Source organism: Impatiens glandulifera, unplaced genomic scaffold (genome assembly GCF_907164915.1).
Source record: "Impatiens glandulifera unplaced genomic scaffold, dImpGla2.1, whole genome shotgun sequence".
In the NCBI taxonomy this organism is placed as follows: domain Eukaryota; kingdom Viridiplantae; phylum Streptophyta; class Magnoliopsida; order Ericales; family Balsaminaceae; genus Impatiens; species Impatiens glandulifera.
Window position 1 is genome coordinate 1 of NW_025918893.1, and position 18,662 is coordinate 18,662.

At 31.5% G+C, this 18,662-nt stretch overlaps 1 protein-coding gene across 1 annotated transcript; it reads right to left on the reverse strand.

Moving 5' to 3' along the window:
* Nucleotides 1–13,146: 13,146 nt before the first annotated feature.
* Nucleotides 13,147–15,667, reverse strand: LOC124917192 (serine/threonine-protein phosphatase 6 regulatory ankyrin repeat subunit B-like). The gene is made up of 5 exons (XM_047457675.1): nt 15,421–15,667; nt 15,051–15,142; nt 14,795–14,968; nt 14,581–14,706; nt 13,147–13,158 (listed from the first exon to the last, which is right to left on the reverse strand). The coding sequence occupies exons 1-5, from the start codon at nt 15,665–15,667 to the stop codon at nt 13,147–13,149; spliced, it is 651 nt and encodes a 216-aa protein (XP_047313631.1).
* Nucleotides 15,668–18,662: the final 2,995 nt, after the last annotated feature.

Sequence of the window (18,662 nt, forward strand, 5' to 3'; positions counted from 1 at the left end):
ACTTTTTATTTATTACAGGCTTCACTTTTCAAAATATGCATGAAAACTCAGTTAGTTATCCCAAGTTAACCGGAGAAGTTTATTTCATCAGACCAGAATGCATTTGTACTAAGCGGTTTTCCATGACCGGTTTTAGTTGGATATTTTGTTCCGATTGTGAAGAAATGTTGAGTTACGTCAACATTTGTTCATTTTTGGATTGAGTATATCCATTTCAACCTGGTTATTTCAACCGTATAGTAAGTATACATGTGATTTGAAGTTATGAAGTAATCGGGCATAACCGGAGACTTCCTCCCGGTTAGCATTCTTGACTTATCAATGGCCTATTTGAATATGGTTTGAGAAGCGAGAGCTTCTCCCTGAACACATATCCCGGTTTCTCATTGTCACTTAGTATGCATGCATAATCATGATATGAGTTGATTAACATTAGTAAGTCCCAAAATATTTCGAAAATGAGAAAACTTAGCTTCCTGTAGCGGTTTCGTGAATATATCCGCTACTTGTTGCTCGGTCGAGGCGTATTCCAGCCGGATGTGTTTCTCCTGAACGTGCTCCCGGATGAAGTGATGTCTTATGTCAATATGCTTTGTTCTTGAGTGCAACACCGGATTGTATGTAATCGCTATAGCACTGGTGTTGTCACAGAAAATTGGAGATTCCTTGGCTTCTATACCGAAGTCCCTTAGTTGTTGTTGGATCCAGAGGAGTTGTGCACAGCAGCTTCCGGCTGCTATGTACTCTGCCTCTGCGGTTGATATTGCAACAAATGTTTGTTTCTTGCTACTCCAAGTGACTAACCGGTCACCTAAGAACTGGCAGGTTCCACTTGTACTCTTTCTATCGATCTTCCATCCTGCATAATCGGCGTCTGAGTAGCTTATAAGATTGAAGCTCGAGCCTTTTGGATACCAAAGTCCCACTTCTTGAGTTCCCTTCAGATATTTTAAGATTCTTTTGGCCGCAGTATAATGTGATTGTTTTGGATTGGCTTGGAATCTTCCGCATACCCCAACCGCAAACAAAATGTCAGGTCGGCTGGCTGTTAGATATAACAATGATCCGATCATTCCTCGATATGCTGTGATGTCAACGGCTTGACCATCCTCATCTTTGTCCAGTTTTACAGAAGGACTCATTGGCGTGGCCGCTTCAGCGCATGTATTTCATTCCAAATTTCTTCAACAGTTCGGCTGTGTACTTCGGTTGGCTTATGAAGGTTCCGGCTTCAATCTGCTTAACCTGAAGTCCTAAAAAGAAACTCAATTCTCCCATCATACTCATTTGAAATTTGTCAGTCATCATTTTTGAAAACTTATCACATAGTTTTGGATCGGTTGATCCGAATATAATATCATCGACATAAATCTGAACAAGTAATATTTGTTCCTTTCTTTCAAATTTGAAAAGTGTTTTATCTACCGAACCTATTGTGAATTTGTGATCAAATAGAAATTGTGTCAATGTATCATACCAAGCTCTTGGAGCTTGTTTCAAACCGTAAAGGGCTTTGTTCAGCCAGTAAACATGATTTTCGTGTTCTGGGTTTTTGAAACCTGGAGGTTGATTAACGTATACCTCTTCATTTACTTTACCGTTTAGAAAAGCACTCTTAACATTCATTTGAAAAACTTTGAAATTTTCAAAAGCTGCATATGCTAAAAATATTCTAATGGCCTCAAGTCTAGCTACAGGGGCAAATGATTCTTCAAAATCAACGCCTTCTTCCTGTTTATAGCCTTGAGCCACTAACCGGGCTTTGTTCCTCGTAACTAAACCGTCTTCATTGAGTTTATTTCTGAATACCCAACGTGTTCCTATAACCGGTTTGTTTTTCGGTCTAGGAACTAGGTACTAGACTTTATTCCTCTCAAACTCGTTTAATTCCTCTTGCATTGCTAGGATCTAATCAGGATCTGACAATGCTTCATCCACCTTTTTCGGCTCAATTTGTGATATGAAAGCTGAGTTTTCATAGTGATCCAAATTCTGTTGCCTAGTTCGGACGGGTGAGGATATGTTACCTATTACTAGTTCAAGAGGATGATTTTTGTTCCTTCTGAGGTTAATCCGAGACGTGTCTATCAAGCTTTCGGTTGGCTGATCAAGGTTAGACTGATCGGTAGGTTGAGCAGAGTCAGACCGACCGATTTCTTTAGTAGAAACTGAAGAGTCAACTTTCTGCGGTAAAGTAGCTTGATCAGGCTGAATTTCAGCATCAACCGCTTGATCCTTGACAAATCGTCTAAAAACCGGAACCTCGTCTTCATCATCAGAATAGATATTGAAGTTTTCCATTCTGTTGTGAAGATCGAAGGGTAATGCAGTGTTTCGTTCAACCGATTCATCGAAAACAACGTGTGCGGTTTCTTCAACTATTAAAGTCCTAGTATTGTATATTCTGTAGGCTTTACTTACAGCCGAATATCCCAACATTATTCCCTCATCGGATTTAGCATCAAAAGCGGTCAAGTAGTTCTTGCCGTTATTCTAAACAAAACATTTGCTACCAAAAATTCGAAAATACCGTACGCTTGGAATTTGATCATAGTAAATTTCAAAAGGAGTTTTAGAGAATCGTGTAGTTACTAAAGATCGGTTTTGTGTGTAGCATGCGGTGTTGATAGCTTCAGCCCAAAACTTTTGAGCAATGCCCGAATCAGCTATCATTGACCTTGCGGCTTCCTTGAGAGTTCGGTTTCTTCTCTCAGCCAGGCCGTTTTGTTGAGGAGTTCTGGCACTAGACAACTCGTGTCTAATACCGGAATCATCAAGAAAAGTTGTTAAATTGCTGTTTATAAATTCAGTTCTTCTATCACTTCTGATTTTGTTTACTCAAATAGATTTTTCATTTTGTATTCTCAAGATCAGTTTGATCAGGTTTGGAGTTGCTTGGTTTTTAGATGCTAGAAAAGTTACCCAAGTAAATTTAGAATAATCATCGATAACTACCATGGTATAATGCATGCCTCCTAAACTGGTTATTTTAACCGGACCAAATAAATCCATATGCAAAAGTTCTAAGCATCGTTCAGATTGATAGTTTCCTTTACTTTTGAAAGAAGACTTTACTTGTTTTCCCATTTGACATGCAGCACATACTTTATATTTTGAAAACTTAACATTTGGAAAACCATGAACTAGTTCCTTGGAACATATGAAGTTAATTGTTTTGAAATTCAAGTGATTTAACCGTTTATGCCAAAGCCAGTTTGGATCATTTTCGGCTATCATACACACAAGTTTTTCAAAATCAGTTTTCCAATTAACTTTGTAAATATTTCCCATTCGGTTACCGGTTAAGAGAATATCATTATCCTGATTTTTAACTAAGCATGTGTTTTTATGAAATTCAACTTTGTAACCCACATCACACATTTGACTTATGCTTAACAAGTTAAAACGCAGTTCTTCTACCAGCAATACATTACTTATGGATAGATTACCATGGACAATCTTACCCTTGCCCACGGTTTTACCTTTCGAGTTGTCCCCGAATGTTATGATTGCTCCGGTTCTATACTTGATGTCGGTTAGTAGCTCTTCGTTTCCGGTCATATGTCTTGAGCATCCACTGTCCAGGTACTATTCCGAACTCTTTAACCGGTTGCTCCTCCTAACCTGCAACAGAAAATTATTTACACCTTTTTGGTACCCACATTCAGTTGGGTCCATGGTTGATTAGTCCCTTTGGGATCCAGACTTGAATAAGTCGGATCACTTTCCCGGTATCTGTTTTTATAATATTTGGCTTAACTTCTTGATTGTTGCTCAAGAATGCCTTATGTTGTGATGAGTTTCTTTGAGATCGGGTTTTATTTGGTTTATTTGGTTTCCGGTTGGCTTTCCTTCTCTTAGGATGAAGCCAGTTTTTCGATTCAGTAGGGCTTACATACTTAAGTTCTTCTTCCAATTTTAGGTTGTTTTCGGTTGTTGAACTCTTGACAAATTTTATAAATGGAAGGTTATCTTTCGTGAGTTTCATCCCGTTAGGTTGTTTTGATTCGTTTTGTTTACTTGGTTCGTAACCGATGCCGAACCTACACTTAGGATGTCTTTTATAATTACACATTTGTTTTACAGCTTGATGTGATCTCTCCCACGCAGCCGTGACGTACATTTCTCGTTCATCGGTTTCAGTCACCGGTTGAACTGTCTTCTCATTATCGGAGAATAGTTTATCCGGTTCATGCATTTCGGTTTCATATGTTTTAACAGAGACATTATTTTATTGTTCGGTTTTAGATTCTACCGGAGTCGGTATGTACGCAGATATGTTTCTAAACTCAGCAACCATTTCGTTGAGTGCAGAAATCAGATCTTCCTTGGTAAACTCGTCAGAAGAGAAATCAAATACCTCTTCGTCGTTTGCCATGAAACATGTCACTTTTTCTTCACCGTCTTCATTATCAGAGTATGCCCACTCGCTTCCACCGTCGGATGCAATGAGTGCCTTCTAAATCTCCTTTCCTTCGTCTGTATGCTGAGCATCGTTTCTCCGGTAGTCATTTCGTTGGTTGTCATTTCTTCGGTAGTTATTTCCTTGGTAGTTGTTTCCCTGGTACCGGTTGCCTTGATAGTTGTTCCCTTGATAGTTTCCTTCCGGTTTTCTATCGTCTCTCCTTGGTTTTCTACATTCTGACCTGAAATGTCCAAAACCGTCACAGTTATAACATCTTTTATTTGATTTATCTACATAATTATAATTAAAGTCGTTGTTAGATGGTGGCTGGCTCTTCTTCATGAATCTCCCAAATTTCTGAGCTAGCATTGCCATCACATCTTCAGTGATTTGATCGGTGCTTTTGACTGGAGCCGGAACGGTTGATTCTTGGACCGCCGGTTCCACCGATGTAACCAAAGCTCTGGTTGCGGTTGATGTGGACGCTTCATCTTCGATCCGAGACTTAATCTCGAACTCGTAGGCTTTTAGATCCTCGAACACATCATGCAACTTCATCTGCCCGAGGGTGCTTGATTCCCTCATCACCATGGTCTTGATATCCCAAGTGCTTGGCAGAGATCTTAAGGCTTTGATGATTACTTCTCGGTTGTCATACTTCTTTCCAAGTGTTTGAAGCTCGTTGACCACACTGGTGAACCGGTTGCTGAATTCTTTCATATTTTCCCCCGGTTTCATCCTGATATTTTCATATTTCTGTGTAGCCACCAAGATTTTGTTTTCCTTTGTTCTTTCGTTTCCCTCATGGATCTGAATGATCGTTTCCCAGGCTTCCTTTGCATTTTCACATTCTGATATTTTGTTCAAGGTATTATCATCTATAGCCTTGTAGATGTGCCTCATGCAATGGTTGTCTAGGTTACTCCGTCTACGATCTTCATTTGACCATTGGTCTGCCTCCTTGTTGATCTTGATCGGTCCCTCTTTCAGGACTCGGCTCATCTCATCATCTAACGTAATCAGATGTAGGTACATCTGTTTCTTCCAACTGCTAAATGCTTCGCTATTTAGCATTTGGCGGCTTGTCGCTGTGAGTCATGCTTCCCATCTTCTTCGGTTGCTTGAGTGCTAAGAACCTCGCTCTGATACCACTTGTTAGGATCGGGGACGCCCTTGGAGGACCGGGGTGTTTTCGGTTTCAGGAAGGGTGGCCGCTTACAACACAACACACAATTTTGGTGATAGTCTGGTTAGAGACTATAACCGTTCTCAGTACTACACAAACTGTCACAGACTCTTGAACTGGGTTCAAGGGCGGAAATGTCTGTTTCAGTCTGAAGCAACGTATGCGACCTAGATGATGTTTTAGAAGGAGTCGGTTTTAGAGATATGGGTGGACCGGTTTACGGAGTACGATTAATTCGGTTTGAGGTTAGGTTAATTGAGTAAGTAATGAGACGAAAGAAAAGACACGAGACAGGATTTTTTATGGATGTTTGGAGCAAACCCTCCTACGTCACCCCTTCTTCTCAGGTTATGAGAAGGATCTCCACTAACTTTTATAGTTACAACAACACTACCGGTCGAGCCCAACTCGCTACTCGCCGGTTACACCAACTCACTCTTTGATGTAATACAATAACTCAACACAACAATACGCAAAAATCTTCCGGTTTATGATAGATCGGTATTTGGATCGTAAAGTAAAAGTTTATCTCTCTAACTTATCGCTTTTCTTAGAAAGATGTGATTGATATTTTTCGCTTGATGATTCGCATTATATGAGGACGTTTCATCTTCCTTTTAAAGCTGATGAGATCCAACGGTCATTTTCTTCTCTCTCTTCTGGATTGGTTGATCATTATCACGCCGGTGCAGAAAGGTTACTTGCACGTTTCACCTTCCTCAACACTTGGCAATCATGCAGACAACTCTGAGTGTAGGATGACGTAGTCGGTTTTCAGATTTGAGCACGTGTCGGGCATGCACCTTTGGTTGTCAACTTCGGATCAGTAAAGCATCATTGCTTTCCTCGCATGCTTCCGATCGGATCTGATCTTCTTTTATTTCTTCGAGACACGTCTGTTTCGTCATGTTACGTCACTCTTGTAGGTTGAAGTTTCCGGTTTTGTTTCTTGTGTAGTATGATCCGGCTGGTATGTGAACTTTTGTCTTTGCTGGCCGGTCACTTGAGAGAGTAGAAACTGGTTCCTCTGATCTTTGACTTGATCACTTGGGACTGGTTTCTTTGAAGTGATTTCAGCAACCGGTTTATGAGGCTCAGCCGGTTCATACGATTTGATCTGCACCTGCACATGAAAGTTAACAACTGTTTAGTTTTTCTGGCCGGTTCCAAAAATTAACTTTCTTAATTTTTCTTATCAATTTCTCCCTTTTTGAATATTTAGATTAAATATTCAAAACTTGTAATGTGTGGTCGGTTTGAAAATTAACTTTCTTAATTTTTCTTATCACTTTCTTTTCATCCCGACAATCTTGCTCCAAATGAAACAACTCATTATTTGATACAACTTTTTTCACACCTTTTTATTTTCGCTTCGTCTTAACTGATATTCATAATCACATTTTGGAACACCTAAATTCTTGTCGTATATGATAGAATCTTAAACGCCTAATTCAGGCCCGAACCTGTTGTTTAATAAGTGAGGCAATTGCCTCAGGCCCCAATATTTTTAGGGCACCAAAATCTTAAAAAAATAAATAAAATTATAATGATATGTTCATGGACTTATTTTTAAAAAGCCCATAAATAATAATTGATAACCTATCAATGATAAGCCCTAACTTAATTTGTATCCAAAAAAATAAAAATAAAAAACACTATCTTACTTGGAGAAAAGAATCGCACATTTCCCATTTATCAACAAAATCAAAGAAAAAGAAAAAAAAATAAGAACAAGCATTTTGAAAAAAGAAAAGGAAATACTTCCCCCAACTAAAGTTGTTAAGACATTCATTACTCGGAGAAGCAAAAAGAGTGATTGATGTGCTGAATTATTTGAAAACAATGGATGGTTGTTATCCAAATTCCTGTATCGCTTATCGAGTTTTGCTGACTATACCAGTTACTGTTGCATCTGCGATCAACTATCTTCGATCAACTATGTCGCAAGAAAGACTAAATGAGTTAGTTATGTTATTTATTGAGGCAAAAATTATTGAGAAAGTTGAGTATTTAAACTTGATCAATATTTTCGCTTCAAAAAAATGTGAGACTAGTAATATTCAATTGACTATGTACTAGTTCGGAACATGAATTTTATATTTTGTTTGGATCTTCTTTATTTTTTTAGTATTTACATATGACATATTGTTTTGATGATATTTTATTTCTTGAATAATGTTACAAATACTATTATATTTAAATCGATAAAAAAACATATGTATGAATTTTAAGTTTTGAGGGAACCAATTTTTGTGCTCGTCTCAGGCCTCGAAATCTCAGGTCCGGCATTGGCCCAACTTAATATAGATTTTATTGGCCTTTCAAACTAAACAACAACCTATAAAATTTATATTATGATGTACAATTTATATCATATACAGTAGAAACTCTATAAAATAATACACTTGGGACGACCAAAATTTATTAATTAAAAGGGTTATTAATTAATCGATAAATTAATAATTATTAATTTATATATTAATTAATATTTTATTAATTAATAAAGATGATATTGATAAAGAACATGATGAAAGTTCTACAATAGAGCCTCCTTCGCGAAACGAAGCTATTAAAGCGGCAATCACATTGAATAATTTTTTGTTGAGCTATGAGAAAACAACACTAGAAGGAAAATTTGAGACGACATTTAAGGGAAAATTGATTTTAACAAAAAACAAAAGACAATTGAGTCATTTTTCAAGAAACCTTCATAAATTATTAATGTAATATGCTATATATAAGGAATTATTAATTTATATTTTATATGGGGTCTAAAGAAATTATCAAAATGTATTATCTTATAATTTTAGTGAATTATTAATTTAGCACCCTATCCCTGAGTCGGGACCGGCCAAAAATATTATCTTAGAGATATTATTAAATAATCGAGTATTAATTTATCGAGTTTTTACAATCTAATAAATTTTAATAACATTTTAACAGCAAAGTGTCTTAAAACACACCTACTCCATTACCCAAGTGACAAGTCTCTTCTTATTAGAGATACTTAATAATTTTTAATTAGTAAAATTTAACATGTTAAATTTTTCACTATGATTGTTCTTAGTACATTTGCTTATTTATTTCTCAACATAAAATGGATAACTTTAAAGAGAATAAATTATTATTTTTATCAGTGGAATATATAAGCATTGTAAATTTAGTATTCAAGTCTTTAGGTGGTTGTTATTTAGAACTAATTCAATTCAATATTTTCTAAATGACCCAAGTTCAAAATAAAAACAATAATAAAAACCCAAATAATATATAATTTATAATAAAAACAAAAAATAAATATGTCTTCTCACAAAATAGATAAACAAATAAACTGAAGTTTCATAAATCAAATAAATTAAGAGTTTTCTCACAAAATAGTCAGAACTATATCTAATATATAAAATTAAAAAACACACCAAAATAATTTGTAAAAAATCTAGAAAAATAAAATCATATTAATTTTCATGAATTCCCTCAAGTATTCTCCAAACTTTTGAGTTACGTCTAACATATTGATATGGAACCTGTAAAAAAAATATATATATATATATATATATATTATACAAATATTTGGAATAAAAAAAACAAATAAAAACATATTTTAAAAACTAACAATTCCTTCATTGGTACGTGCTTGAGTGGAAGCGTCAAATTCTAGTAATAATATTACAATTTTAAATTTTCTATAGAGTGCTTCATGTAGAGGCTATATAAAAAGATAATTATAATATAATTTAAATATAAATAAAAATATTTTGTATTAAAAATTACCGTTTACCATATATATCAACTGCTTGTATCATTTTGCTTATACCAGCTGAATTATCTATCTCTATAACAATATCTAACAATAGTTTAACAATATTGATATTTTCACTTGCTGCTTTATGCTTTATGTATAGGCTATTCAAAACAAACAATAATTTGAAGGTTATAAACATTTATTTAATTTAAAAAACATATTGTTCATTTAGAAGATAAATTCAATTACCGTAGAACCATCACTATCAACTGAGTTTAACATTCTCATTTTAATATCTCCATCACTAATATTATTTTATATAAATTCAACAATATTAAACGAACCATTATCACAAGCAATGTGGAGAGGAATGGCTTCATCTTTATTTTTAGTCTCCATGTTAGTACCCCTTCCAACTAGTATCTATATTATAAATAAATACATTAGTTTCAATATTAATATTAATTTATTGAATATATTTAATAATTAATTATTAAAAACTTATCTCAAAAGATTTTCGACTACAACAAAGACATGCATAATGAAGAACAGTTTCTCCATCTATTGAATTTTCGTCTATATTTCCAGTTAAATTATCTAGAACAACAAATTAAGACAATAATAATAATAAAATTAATTTAAGTTTATTATAAAAAATTATTTCTTAATGAACTTTATTCTCTAAGACTATATATTCTTATATTAATAAACGTTTATTGAAAACTAACCAGTATTCAATTCAATCAAGAAAAGTATTTAAAATTTCATTAAACTGTAAAAATATGTATTCAATTAAAATTTTATAAGTTAGAGTTTTTACAACTTAAATTCAAAAGATTATACAATAAAATCATATAAAAAATTATAGCATACCTATAGCAATTTGAAGTCCATTAACATCTCGATTCTTAATGGCTAGAGCCATATCTTTGAAATGGGGAGCAATATTATTTTCATTAATCTCCATTAACATTACTTCTATGTCTTCTTCGTCGTATTCATCTTCGCTAATGTTGTAATCATCTTCGCTACTGAAATCATCTTCGTTGTTGCAAACGTCATGAATAATATTAAAAACTGATTGCATCACATGTTTTTCACTATTGGGTATAAGCACCATTATTCTCTCTTATAATTATAAAAGTAAAATATAAACAATGAAAAAAAATTAATTAAATAATTGGTCTATTTGTTTGGTATTTATAAAGTTATAAAAAAAAATCTATATATAAAAAGATTTATATATATATATATATATATATATATTCTTTATAATTATATATATAATATTTCTTATATTAAAAAAATATTATATTTCTCACCATATTTAAAATTTATTTTTTAAAATATATTTACTCGTATATTAACAAATTTTATAATACCATATATTAACCGGCTTCTTATATTTCTAAAAGTAAATTTTTATATAAATATTCTAGTATATTAACAAATTTTATAATATCATATTCAGCTTTACTGTAATATAATTTTTTATATATATTTATAAATATTCTCTTTATAATTATAATATATACTATTTTTTGTATATTATAAGAAATATATTTCACCATAATTAGAATATATAAATATATATATTATCTTTCAATATATAATATAAATATATTTGTATTTATATATATCACCATAATTAATAAAATATATATATATAAGTCCATATATAATCAAAATATATCTTTTATATATATATATTTTATTTTTTATTTCTTAATTAAGGAACTTTTATAAACTATTTTATATTATTATCTAATAAATCGTATAGAATAAAAAAATTTAAGATAATGTAATATCTTCTATAATTATTGTTAAGATCGGGATCGCCGATAGGGGACCGGGATCCGGCTAAAGGTAATCACTTACAACAACACACCAATTGGCGCTAATCCAGTTAAAGATTAGAACCGTTCTTAACACTACACAAATTGTCACAGACTCTTGAACCGAGTTCAAGGACGGAAGTGTCTGTTTCAATTTGAAGCAACTCACACAGTTCGGTTTGGAGAAGGTAGTAAGGAGAAGGCGGTTGGGATGAAGGGAAGACTAGATCGGTTGGTAAAGTTATGATTCGGTTCGGTTGGACTAGATGGTGATTCAGTTCGTTTGATACGGTAACCGGAAATAATGAAGAACACATGACATATTTATGGATATTCGGAGATTAAACTCCTACGTCACCCCTTCTTCTCAAACAGTGAGAAGGATATTCACTAAGAATATTCGACAATACACAATACGATCGAGTCTTATTTACTGCTTGTCGTTCAATTTACAATACCCACACAGTGATGTAATACACTTTTATAATGGAATGTAAAACTTAGAACTCAGCAGTTTGTTCTTTTTCACTTTGTATTTTTGTTCGTTCAGTCGTTGTTGCTGTCTTCAAATGCTTTGACTTTCTTTTTATAGGGGAAATATAACAACGGTCATATTTCTCTCTCTGGGGGATTGGTCACAGGAAGTCGTGCCGGTCCGGTTTAGGTGGCGTGCACACTTTGTCTTTGTACACACGGCAGCGATGCATTAAGCGGCTGTCTGTTTCAGAAGGTTGCTTGTGGACTTATATAATTATCAGTAATCATTAGCTTTCCGCATGCCCTTATTTCAGATCCTTCTTCTGCATATTCCTAAGGAATATTTGTTCATTTCATCACGTCTTCTTCAAGGTATCAATAATTTTGAATAATCTTCCCGTTGGCTTTAGGATCTTCAATACGTTGAACCAATCGGGCATTATCGATTTGCAATTTAGGTCGGGCCTGAAGTTAAACCGATCTGGGTTTTTGTGGATGGGATTTGAACTGATCCGGTTTCTGAGAGGATGAGTTTAGTTGAGGATTATATTGGTTTGTGCTTGTTTTAGAGAGAGTGAGCCTCAACCGGTCCGGTTTTAGGAGCTATACATGCACAAGGAGTTGAAATTGATTAAATTCTTTGGATAGTTTTCTTTAAAAATTAAACTAGAGAAACTTTAGTTTTGATTGTAAGATGACAATCAAAAGACGCAAAAGTTTCTAAATTGTGGCAGTCAAATCGCATTACAAAACACAGATTATAATGAACAAAGACTACAATCTAGTTATCCCAACTTATGTTGTCTCCTAACTTAATTTGTATCCAAAAAAATAAAAATAAAAAACACTATCTTACTTGGAGAAAAGAATCGCACATTTCCCATTTATCAACAAAATCAAGGAAAAAAAATAAGAACAAGCATTCTGGAAAAAGAAAAGGAAATACTTCCCCCAACTAAAGTTGTTAAGACATTCATTACTCGGAGAAGCAAAAAAAGTGATTGATGTGCTGAATTATTTGAAAACAAAGGATGGTTGTTATCCAAATTCCTATATCGCATATCGAGTTTTGCTGACTATACTAGTTACTGTTGCATCTGCGATCAACTATCTTCGATCAACTATGTCGCAAGAAAGACTAAATGAGTTAGTTATGTTATCTATTGAGACAAAAATTATTGAGAAAGTTGATTATTTAAACTTGATCAATATTTTCGCTAAAATGTGAGACGAGTAATATTCAATTGACTATGTACTAGTTCGGAACATGAATTTTATATTTTGTTTGGATCTTCTTTATTTTTTTAGTATTTACATATGACATATTGTTTTGATGATATTTTATATCTAGAATAATGTTACAAATACTATTATATTTTAATCGATAAAAAATATATGTATGAATTTTAAGTTTTGAGGGAACCAATTTTTGTGCTCGTCTCAGGCCTCGAAATCTCAGGTCCGCATTGGCCCAACTTAATATAGATTTTATTGGCCTTTCAAACTAAACAACAACCTATAAAATTTATATTATGATGTACAATTTATATCATATACAGTAGAAACTCTATAAAATAATACACTTGGGACGACCAAAATTTATTAATTAAAAGGGTTATTAATTAATCGATAAATTAATAATTATTAATTTATATATTAATTAATAAAATATATTAATTAATATTTTATTAATTAATAAAGATGATATCGATAAAGAACATGATGAAAGTTCTACAATGGAGCCTCCTTCGCGAAACGAAGCTATTAAAGCGACAATCACATTGAATAATTTCTTGTTAAGCTATGAGAAAACAACACCAGAAGTTCTTACCATGCTAAAGAAAATTTGAGACGACATTCAAGAGAAAATTGAGTCATTTTTCAAGAAACCTTCATAAATTATTCATGTAATATGCTATATATAAGGAATTATTAATTTATATTTTATATGGGGTCTAAAGAAATTATCAAAATGTATTATCTTATAATTTTAGTGAATTATTAATTTAGCACCCTATCCTTAAGTCGGGACCGGCCAAAAATATTATCTTAGAGAGATTATTAAATAATCGAGTATTAATTTATCGAGTTTCTACGATCTAATAAATTTCAATAACATTTTAACAGCAATGTGTCTTAAAACACACCTACTCAAGTGACAATACTCTTCTTATTAGAGATACTTAATAATTTTTAATTAGTAAAATTTAACATGTTAAATTTTTCACTATGGTTGTTCTTAGTACATTTGCTTACTTATTTCCAACATAAAATGGATAACTTTAAAGAGAATAAATTATTATTTTTATCAGTGGAATATATAAGCATTGTAAATTTAGTATTCAAGTCTTTAGGTGGTTGTTTCTTACAACTATTTCAATTCAATATTTTCTAAATGACCCAAGTTCAAAATAAAAACAATAATAAAAACCCAAATAATATATAATTTATAATAAAAACAAAAAATAAATATGTCTTCTCACAAAATAGATAAACAAATAAACTGAAGTATCATAAATCAAATAAATTACTAGTTTTCTCACAAAATAGTCAGATCTATATCTAATATATAAAATTAAAAAACACACCAAAATAATTTGTAAAAAATCTAGAAAAACAAAATCATATTAATTTTCATGAATTCCCTTAAGTATTCTCCAAACTTTTGAGTTACGTCTAGCATATTGATATGGAACCTGTAAAATATATATATATATATATATATATTATAAATATTTGGAATAAAAAAAACATATTTTAAAAACTAACCATTCCTTCATTGGTACGTGCTTGAGTGGAAGCGCCAAATTCTAGTAATAATATTACAATTTTAAATTTTCTATATAGTGCTGCTTCATGTAGAGGCTATATAAAAAGATAAAAAGATAATTATAATATAATTTAAATATAAATAAAAATATTTTGTATTAAAAATTACCGTTTGACCATATATATCAACTGCTTGTATCATTTTGCTTATACCAGCTGAATTATCTGTCTCTATATCAATATTTAACAATAGTTTAACAATATTGATATTTTCACTTGCTGCTTTATGCATAGGCTATTCAAAACAAACAATAATTTGAAGGTTATAAACATTTATTTAATTTAAAAAACATATTATTCATTTAGAAGATAAATTCAATTACCGTAGAACCATCACTATCAACTGAGTTTAACATTCTCATTTTAATATCTCCATCACTAATATTATTGAATATAAATTCAACAATATTAAACGAACCATTATCACAAGCAATGTGGAGAGGAATGGCTCCATCTTTATTTTTAGTCTCCATGTTAGCACCCCTTCCAACTAGTATCTATATTATAAATAAATACATTAGTTTCAATATTAATATTAATTTATTGAATATATTTAATAATTAATTATTAAAAACTTACCTCAAAAGATTTTCGACTACAACAAAGACATGCATAATGAAGAGCAGTTTCTCCATCTATTGAATTTTCGTCTATATTTCCAGTTAAATTATCTATAACAACAAATTAAGACAATAATAATAATAAAATTAATTTAATTTTATTATAAAAAATTATTTCTTAATGAACTTTATTCTCTAAGACTATATATTCTTATATTAATAAACGTTTATTGAAAACTAACCAGTATTCAATTCAATCAAGAAAAGTATTTAAAATTTCATTAAATTGTAAAAAATATGTATTCAATTAAAATTTTATAAGTTAGAGTTTTTACAACTTAAATTCAAAAGATTATACAATAAAAGCATATTAAAAAATTATAGCATACCTATAGCAATTTGAAGTCCATTAACATCTCGATTCTTAATGGCTAGAGCCATATCTTTGAAATGGGGAGCAATATTATTTTCATTAATCACCATTAACATTACTTCTATGTCTTCTTCGTCGTATTCATCTTCGCTAAAATTATAATCATCTCCGCTACTAAAATCATCTTCGTTATTGCAAACGTCATGAATAACATTAAAAACTGATTGCATCACATGTTTTTCACTATTGGGTATAAGCACCATTATTCTCTCTTACAATTATAAAAGTAAAATATAAACAATGAAAAAAAATTAATTAAATAATTAGGTCTATTTGTTTGGTATTTATAAAGTTATAAAAAAAATCTATATATAAAAAAGATTTATATATATATATATATATAAATATTCTTTATAATTATACATATAATATTTCTTATATTAAAAAAGTATTATATTTCTCACCATATTTAAAATTTATTTTTTAAAATATATTTTCTTCGTATATTAACAAATTTTATAATATCATATATTAACCGGCTTCTTATATTTCTAAAAATAAATTTTTATATAAATATTCTCGTATATTAACAAATTTTATAATATCATATTCAGCTTTACTGTAATATAATTTTTTTTATATATTTATAAATATTTTCTCTTTATAATTATAATATATACTATATTGTATATTATAAGAAATATATTTCACCATAATTAGAATATATATATATATTATCTTCCAATATATAATATAAATATATTTGTATTTATATATATATATATATCACCATAATTAATAAAATATATATATATATTTATATATATAAAAAGTCCATATATAATCAAACTTTATCTTTTATATATATATTTCATTTTTTATTTCTTAATTAAGGAACTTTTATAAACTATTTTATATTATTATCTAATAAATCGCATAGAATATACAAATTTAAGATAATGTAATATCTTCTATAATTATTGTTAGGATCAGGATCGCCGATAGGGGACTAGGGTCTGGATAAAGGTAATCACTTACAACAACACACACACCAATTGGCGCTAATCCGGTTAAAGATTAGAACCGTTCTTAACACTACACAAATTATCACAGACTCTTGAACCGAGTTCAAGGACGAAAGTGTATGTTTCAATTTGAAGCAAACCACACGGTTCGGTTTGGAGAAGGTAGTAAGGAGAAGGCGGTTGGGATGAAAGGAAGACATGTTCGGTTGGTAAAGTTATGATTCGGTTCGGTTGGACTAGATGGTGATTCGGTTCGGTTGATACAGTAACCAGAAATAATGAAGAACACATGACAAATTTTATGGATATTCGGAGATGAAACTCCTACATCACCCCTTCTTCTCAAACAGTGAGAAAGATATTCACTAAATACGATCGAGTCTTATTTACTGCTCGTTGTTCAATTTACAACACTCACGCAGTGATGTAATACACTTTTACAATGGAATGTAAAACTTAGAACTCAGCAGTTTGTTCTTTTTCACTTTGTATTTTTGTTCGTTCATTCGTTGTTGCTTTCTTCAAATTCTTTGACTTCCTTTTTATAGGGGAAATATAATAACGATCATATTTCTCTCTCCAGGGGATTGGTCACAGGAAGTCGTGTCGGTCCGGATTAGGTGGCGTGCACACTTTGTCTTTGTCCACACGGCAGCGATGCATTAGCCGATTGTCTGTTTCAAAAGGTTGCTTGTGGACTTATATAATTATCAGTAATCATTAGCTTGCCGCATGCCTTATTACAGATCCTTCTTCTGCATATTTCTAAGGAATATTTGTTCATTTCATCACGTCTTCTTCAAGGTATCCATAATTTTGAATAATTTTCCCGTTGGCTTTAGGATATTCAATACGTTGAACCAACCGGGCATTATCGGTTTGCAATTTAGGTCGGGCCTGAAGTTAAACCGATCTGGGTTTTTGTGGATGGGATTTGAACCGATCCGGTTTCTGAGAGGATGAGTTTAGTTGAGGATTATTCTGGCTTGTGCTTATTTTAGAGAGAGGGAGCCTCAACCGATCTGGTTTTAGGAGCTGTACCTGCACAAGGAGTTGAAATTGATTAAATTCTTTGGATAGTTTTCTTTAAAAATTAAACTAGAGAAACTCTAGTTTTGATTGTAAGATGACAAACAAAAGACTCAAAAGTTTCTAAATTGTGGCAGTCAAATCACATTACAAAACACAGATTATAATGAACAAAGACTACAATCTAGTTATCCCAACCTATGTTGTCTCCTAACTTAATTTGTATCCAAAAAAAATAAAAATAAAAAACACTATCTTACTTGGAGAAAAGAATCGCACATTTCCCATTTATCAACAAAATCAAGGAAAAAGAAAAAAAAATAAGAATAAGCATTCTGGAAAAAAAAGGAAACACTTCCCCCTAAAGTTATTAAGACATTCATTACCCGGAGAAGCAAAAAGAGTGATTGATGTGCTGAATTATTTGAAAACAATGGATGGTTGTTATCCAAATTCCTATATCGCATATCGAGTTTTGCTGACTATACCAGTTACTATTGCATCTGCGATCAACTATCTTTGATCAACTATGTCGCAAGAAAGACTAAATGAGTTAGCTATTTTATCTATCGAGACAAAAATTATTGAGAAAGTTGATTATTTAAACTTGATCAATATTTTCGCCTCAAAAAATGTGAGACGAGTAATATTCAAGTGACTATGTACTAGTTCGGAACATGAATTTATATTTTGTTTGGATCTTCTTTATTTTTTTAGTATTTACATATGACATATTGTTTTGATGATATTTTATTTCTAGAATAATGTTACAAATACTATTATATTTAAATTGATAAAAAATATATGTATGAATATTAAGTTTTGAGGGCACCAATTTTTGTGCTCGCCTTAGGCCTCGAAATCTCAGGTCCGGCACTGGCCCAACTTAATACAGATTTTATTGGCCTTTCAAACTAAACAACAACCTATAAAATTTATATTATGATGTACAATTTATATCATATATAGTAGAAACTCTATAAAATAATACACTTGGGATGACCAAAATTTATTGATTAAAAGGGTTATTAATTAATCGATAAATTAATATTTTATTAATTAATAAAGATGATATCGATAAAGAAGATGATGAAAGTTCTACAATGGAGCCCCCTTCGCGAAACGAAGCTGTTATAGCGACAATCACATTGAACAATTTCTTGTTGAGCTATGAGAAAACAACACCAGAAGTTCTTACCATGCT

Bases quoted from the DNA above. Each gene is read 5' to 3' on its own strand.
- LOC124917192 (XM_047457675.1), bottom strand. From the start codon at position 15,667: ATGGTGCTTATACCCAATAGTGAAAAACATGTGATGCAATCAGTTTTT. The intron at 14,969-15,050 runs GTAAGTTTTTAA...TTTATAATATAG, and splicing joins GTAGTCGAAAATCTTTTGAG to ATACTAGTTGGAAGGGGTGC. The intron at 14,707-14,794 runs GTAATTGAATTT...TGTTTTGAATAG, and splicing joins TTGATAGTGATGGTTCTACG to CCTATGCATAAAGCAGCAAG.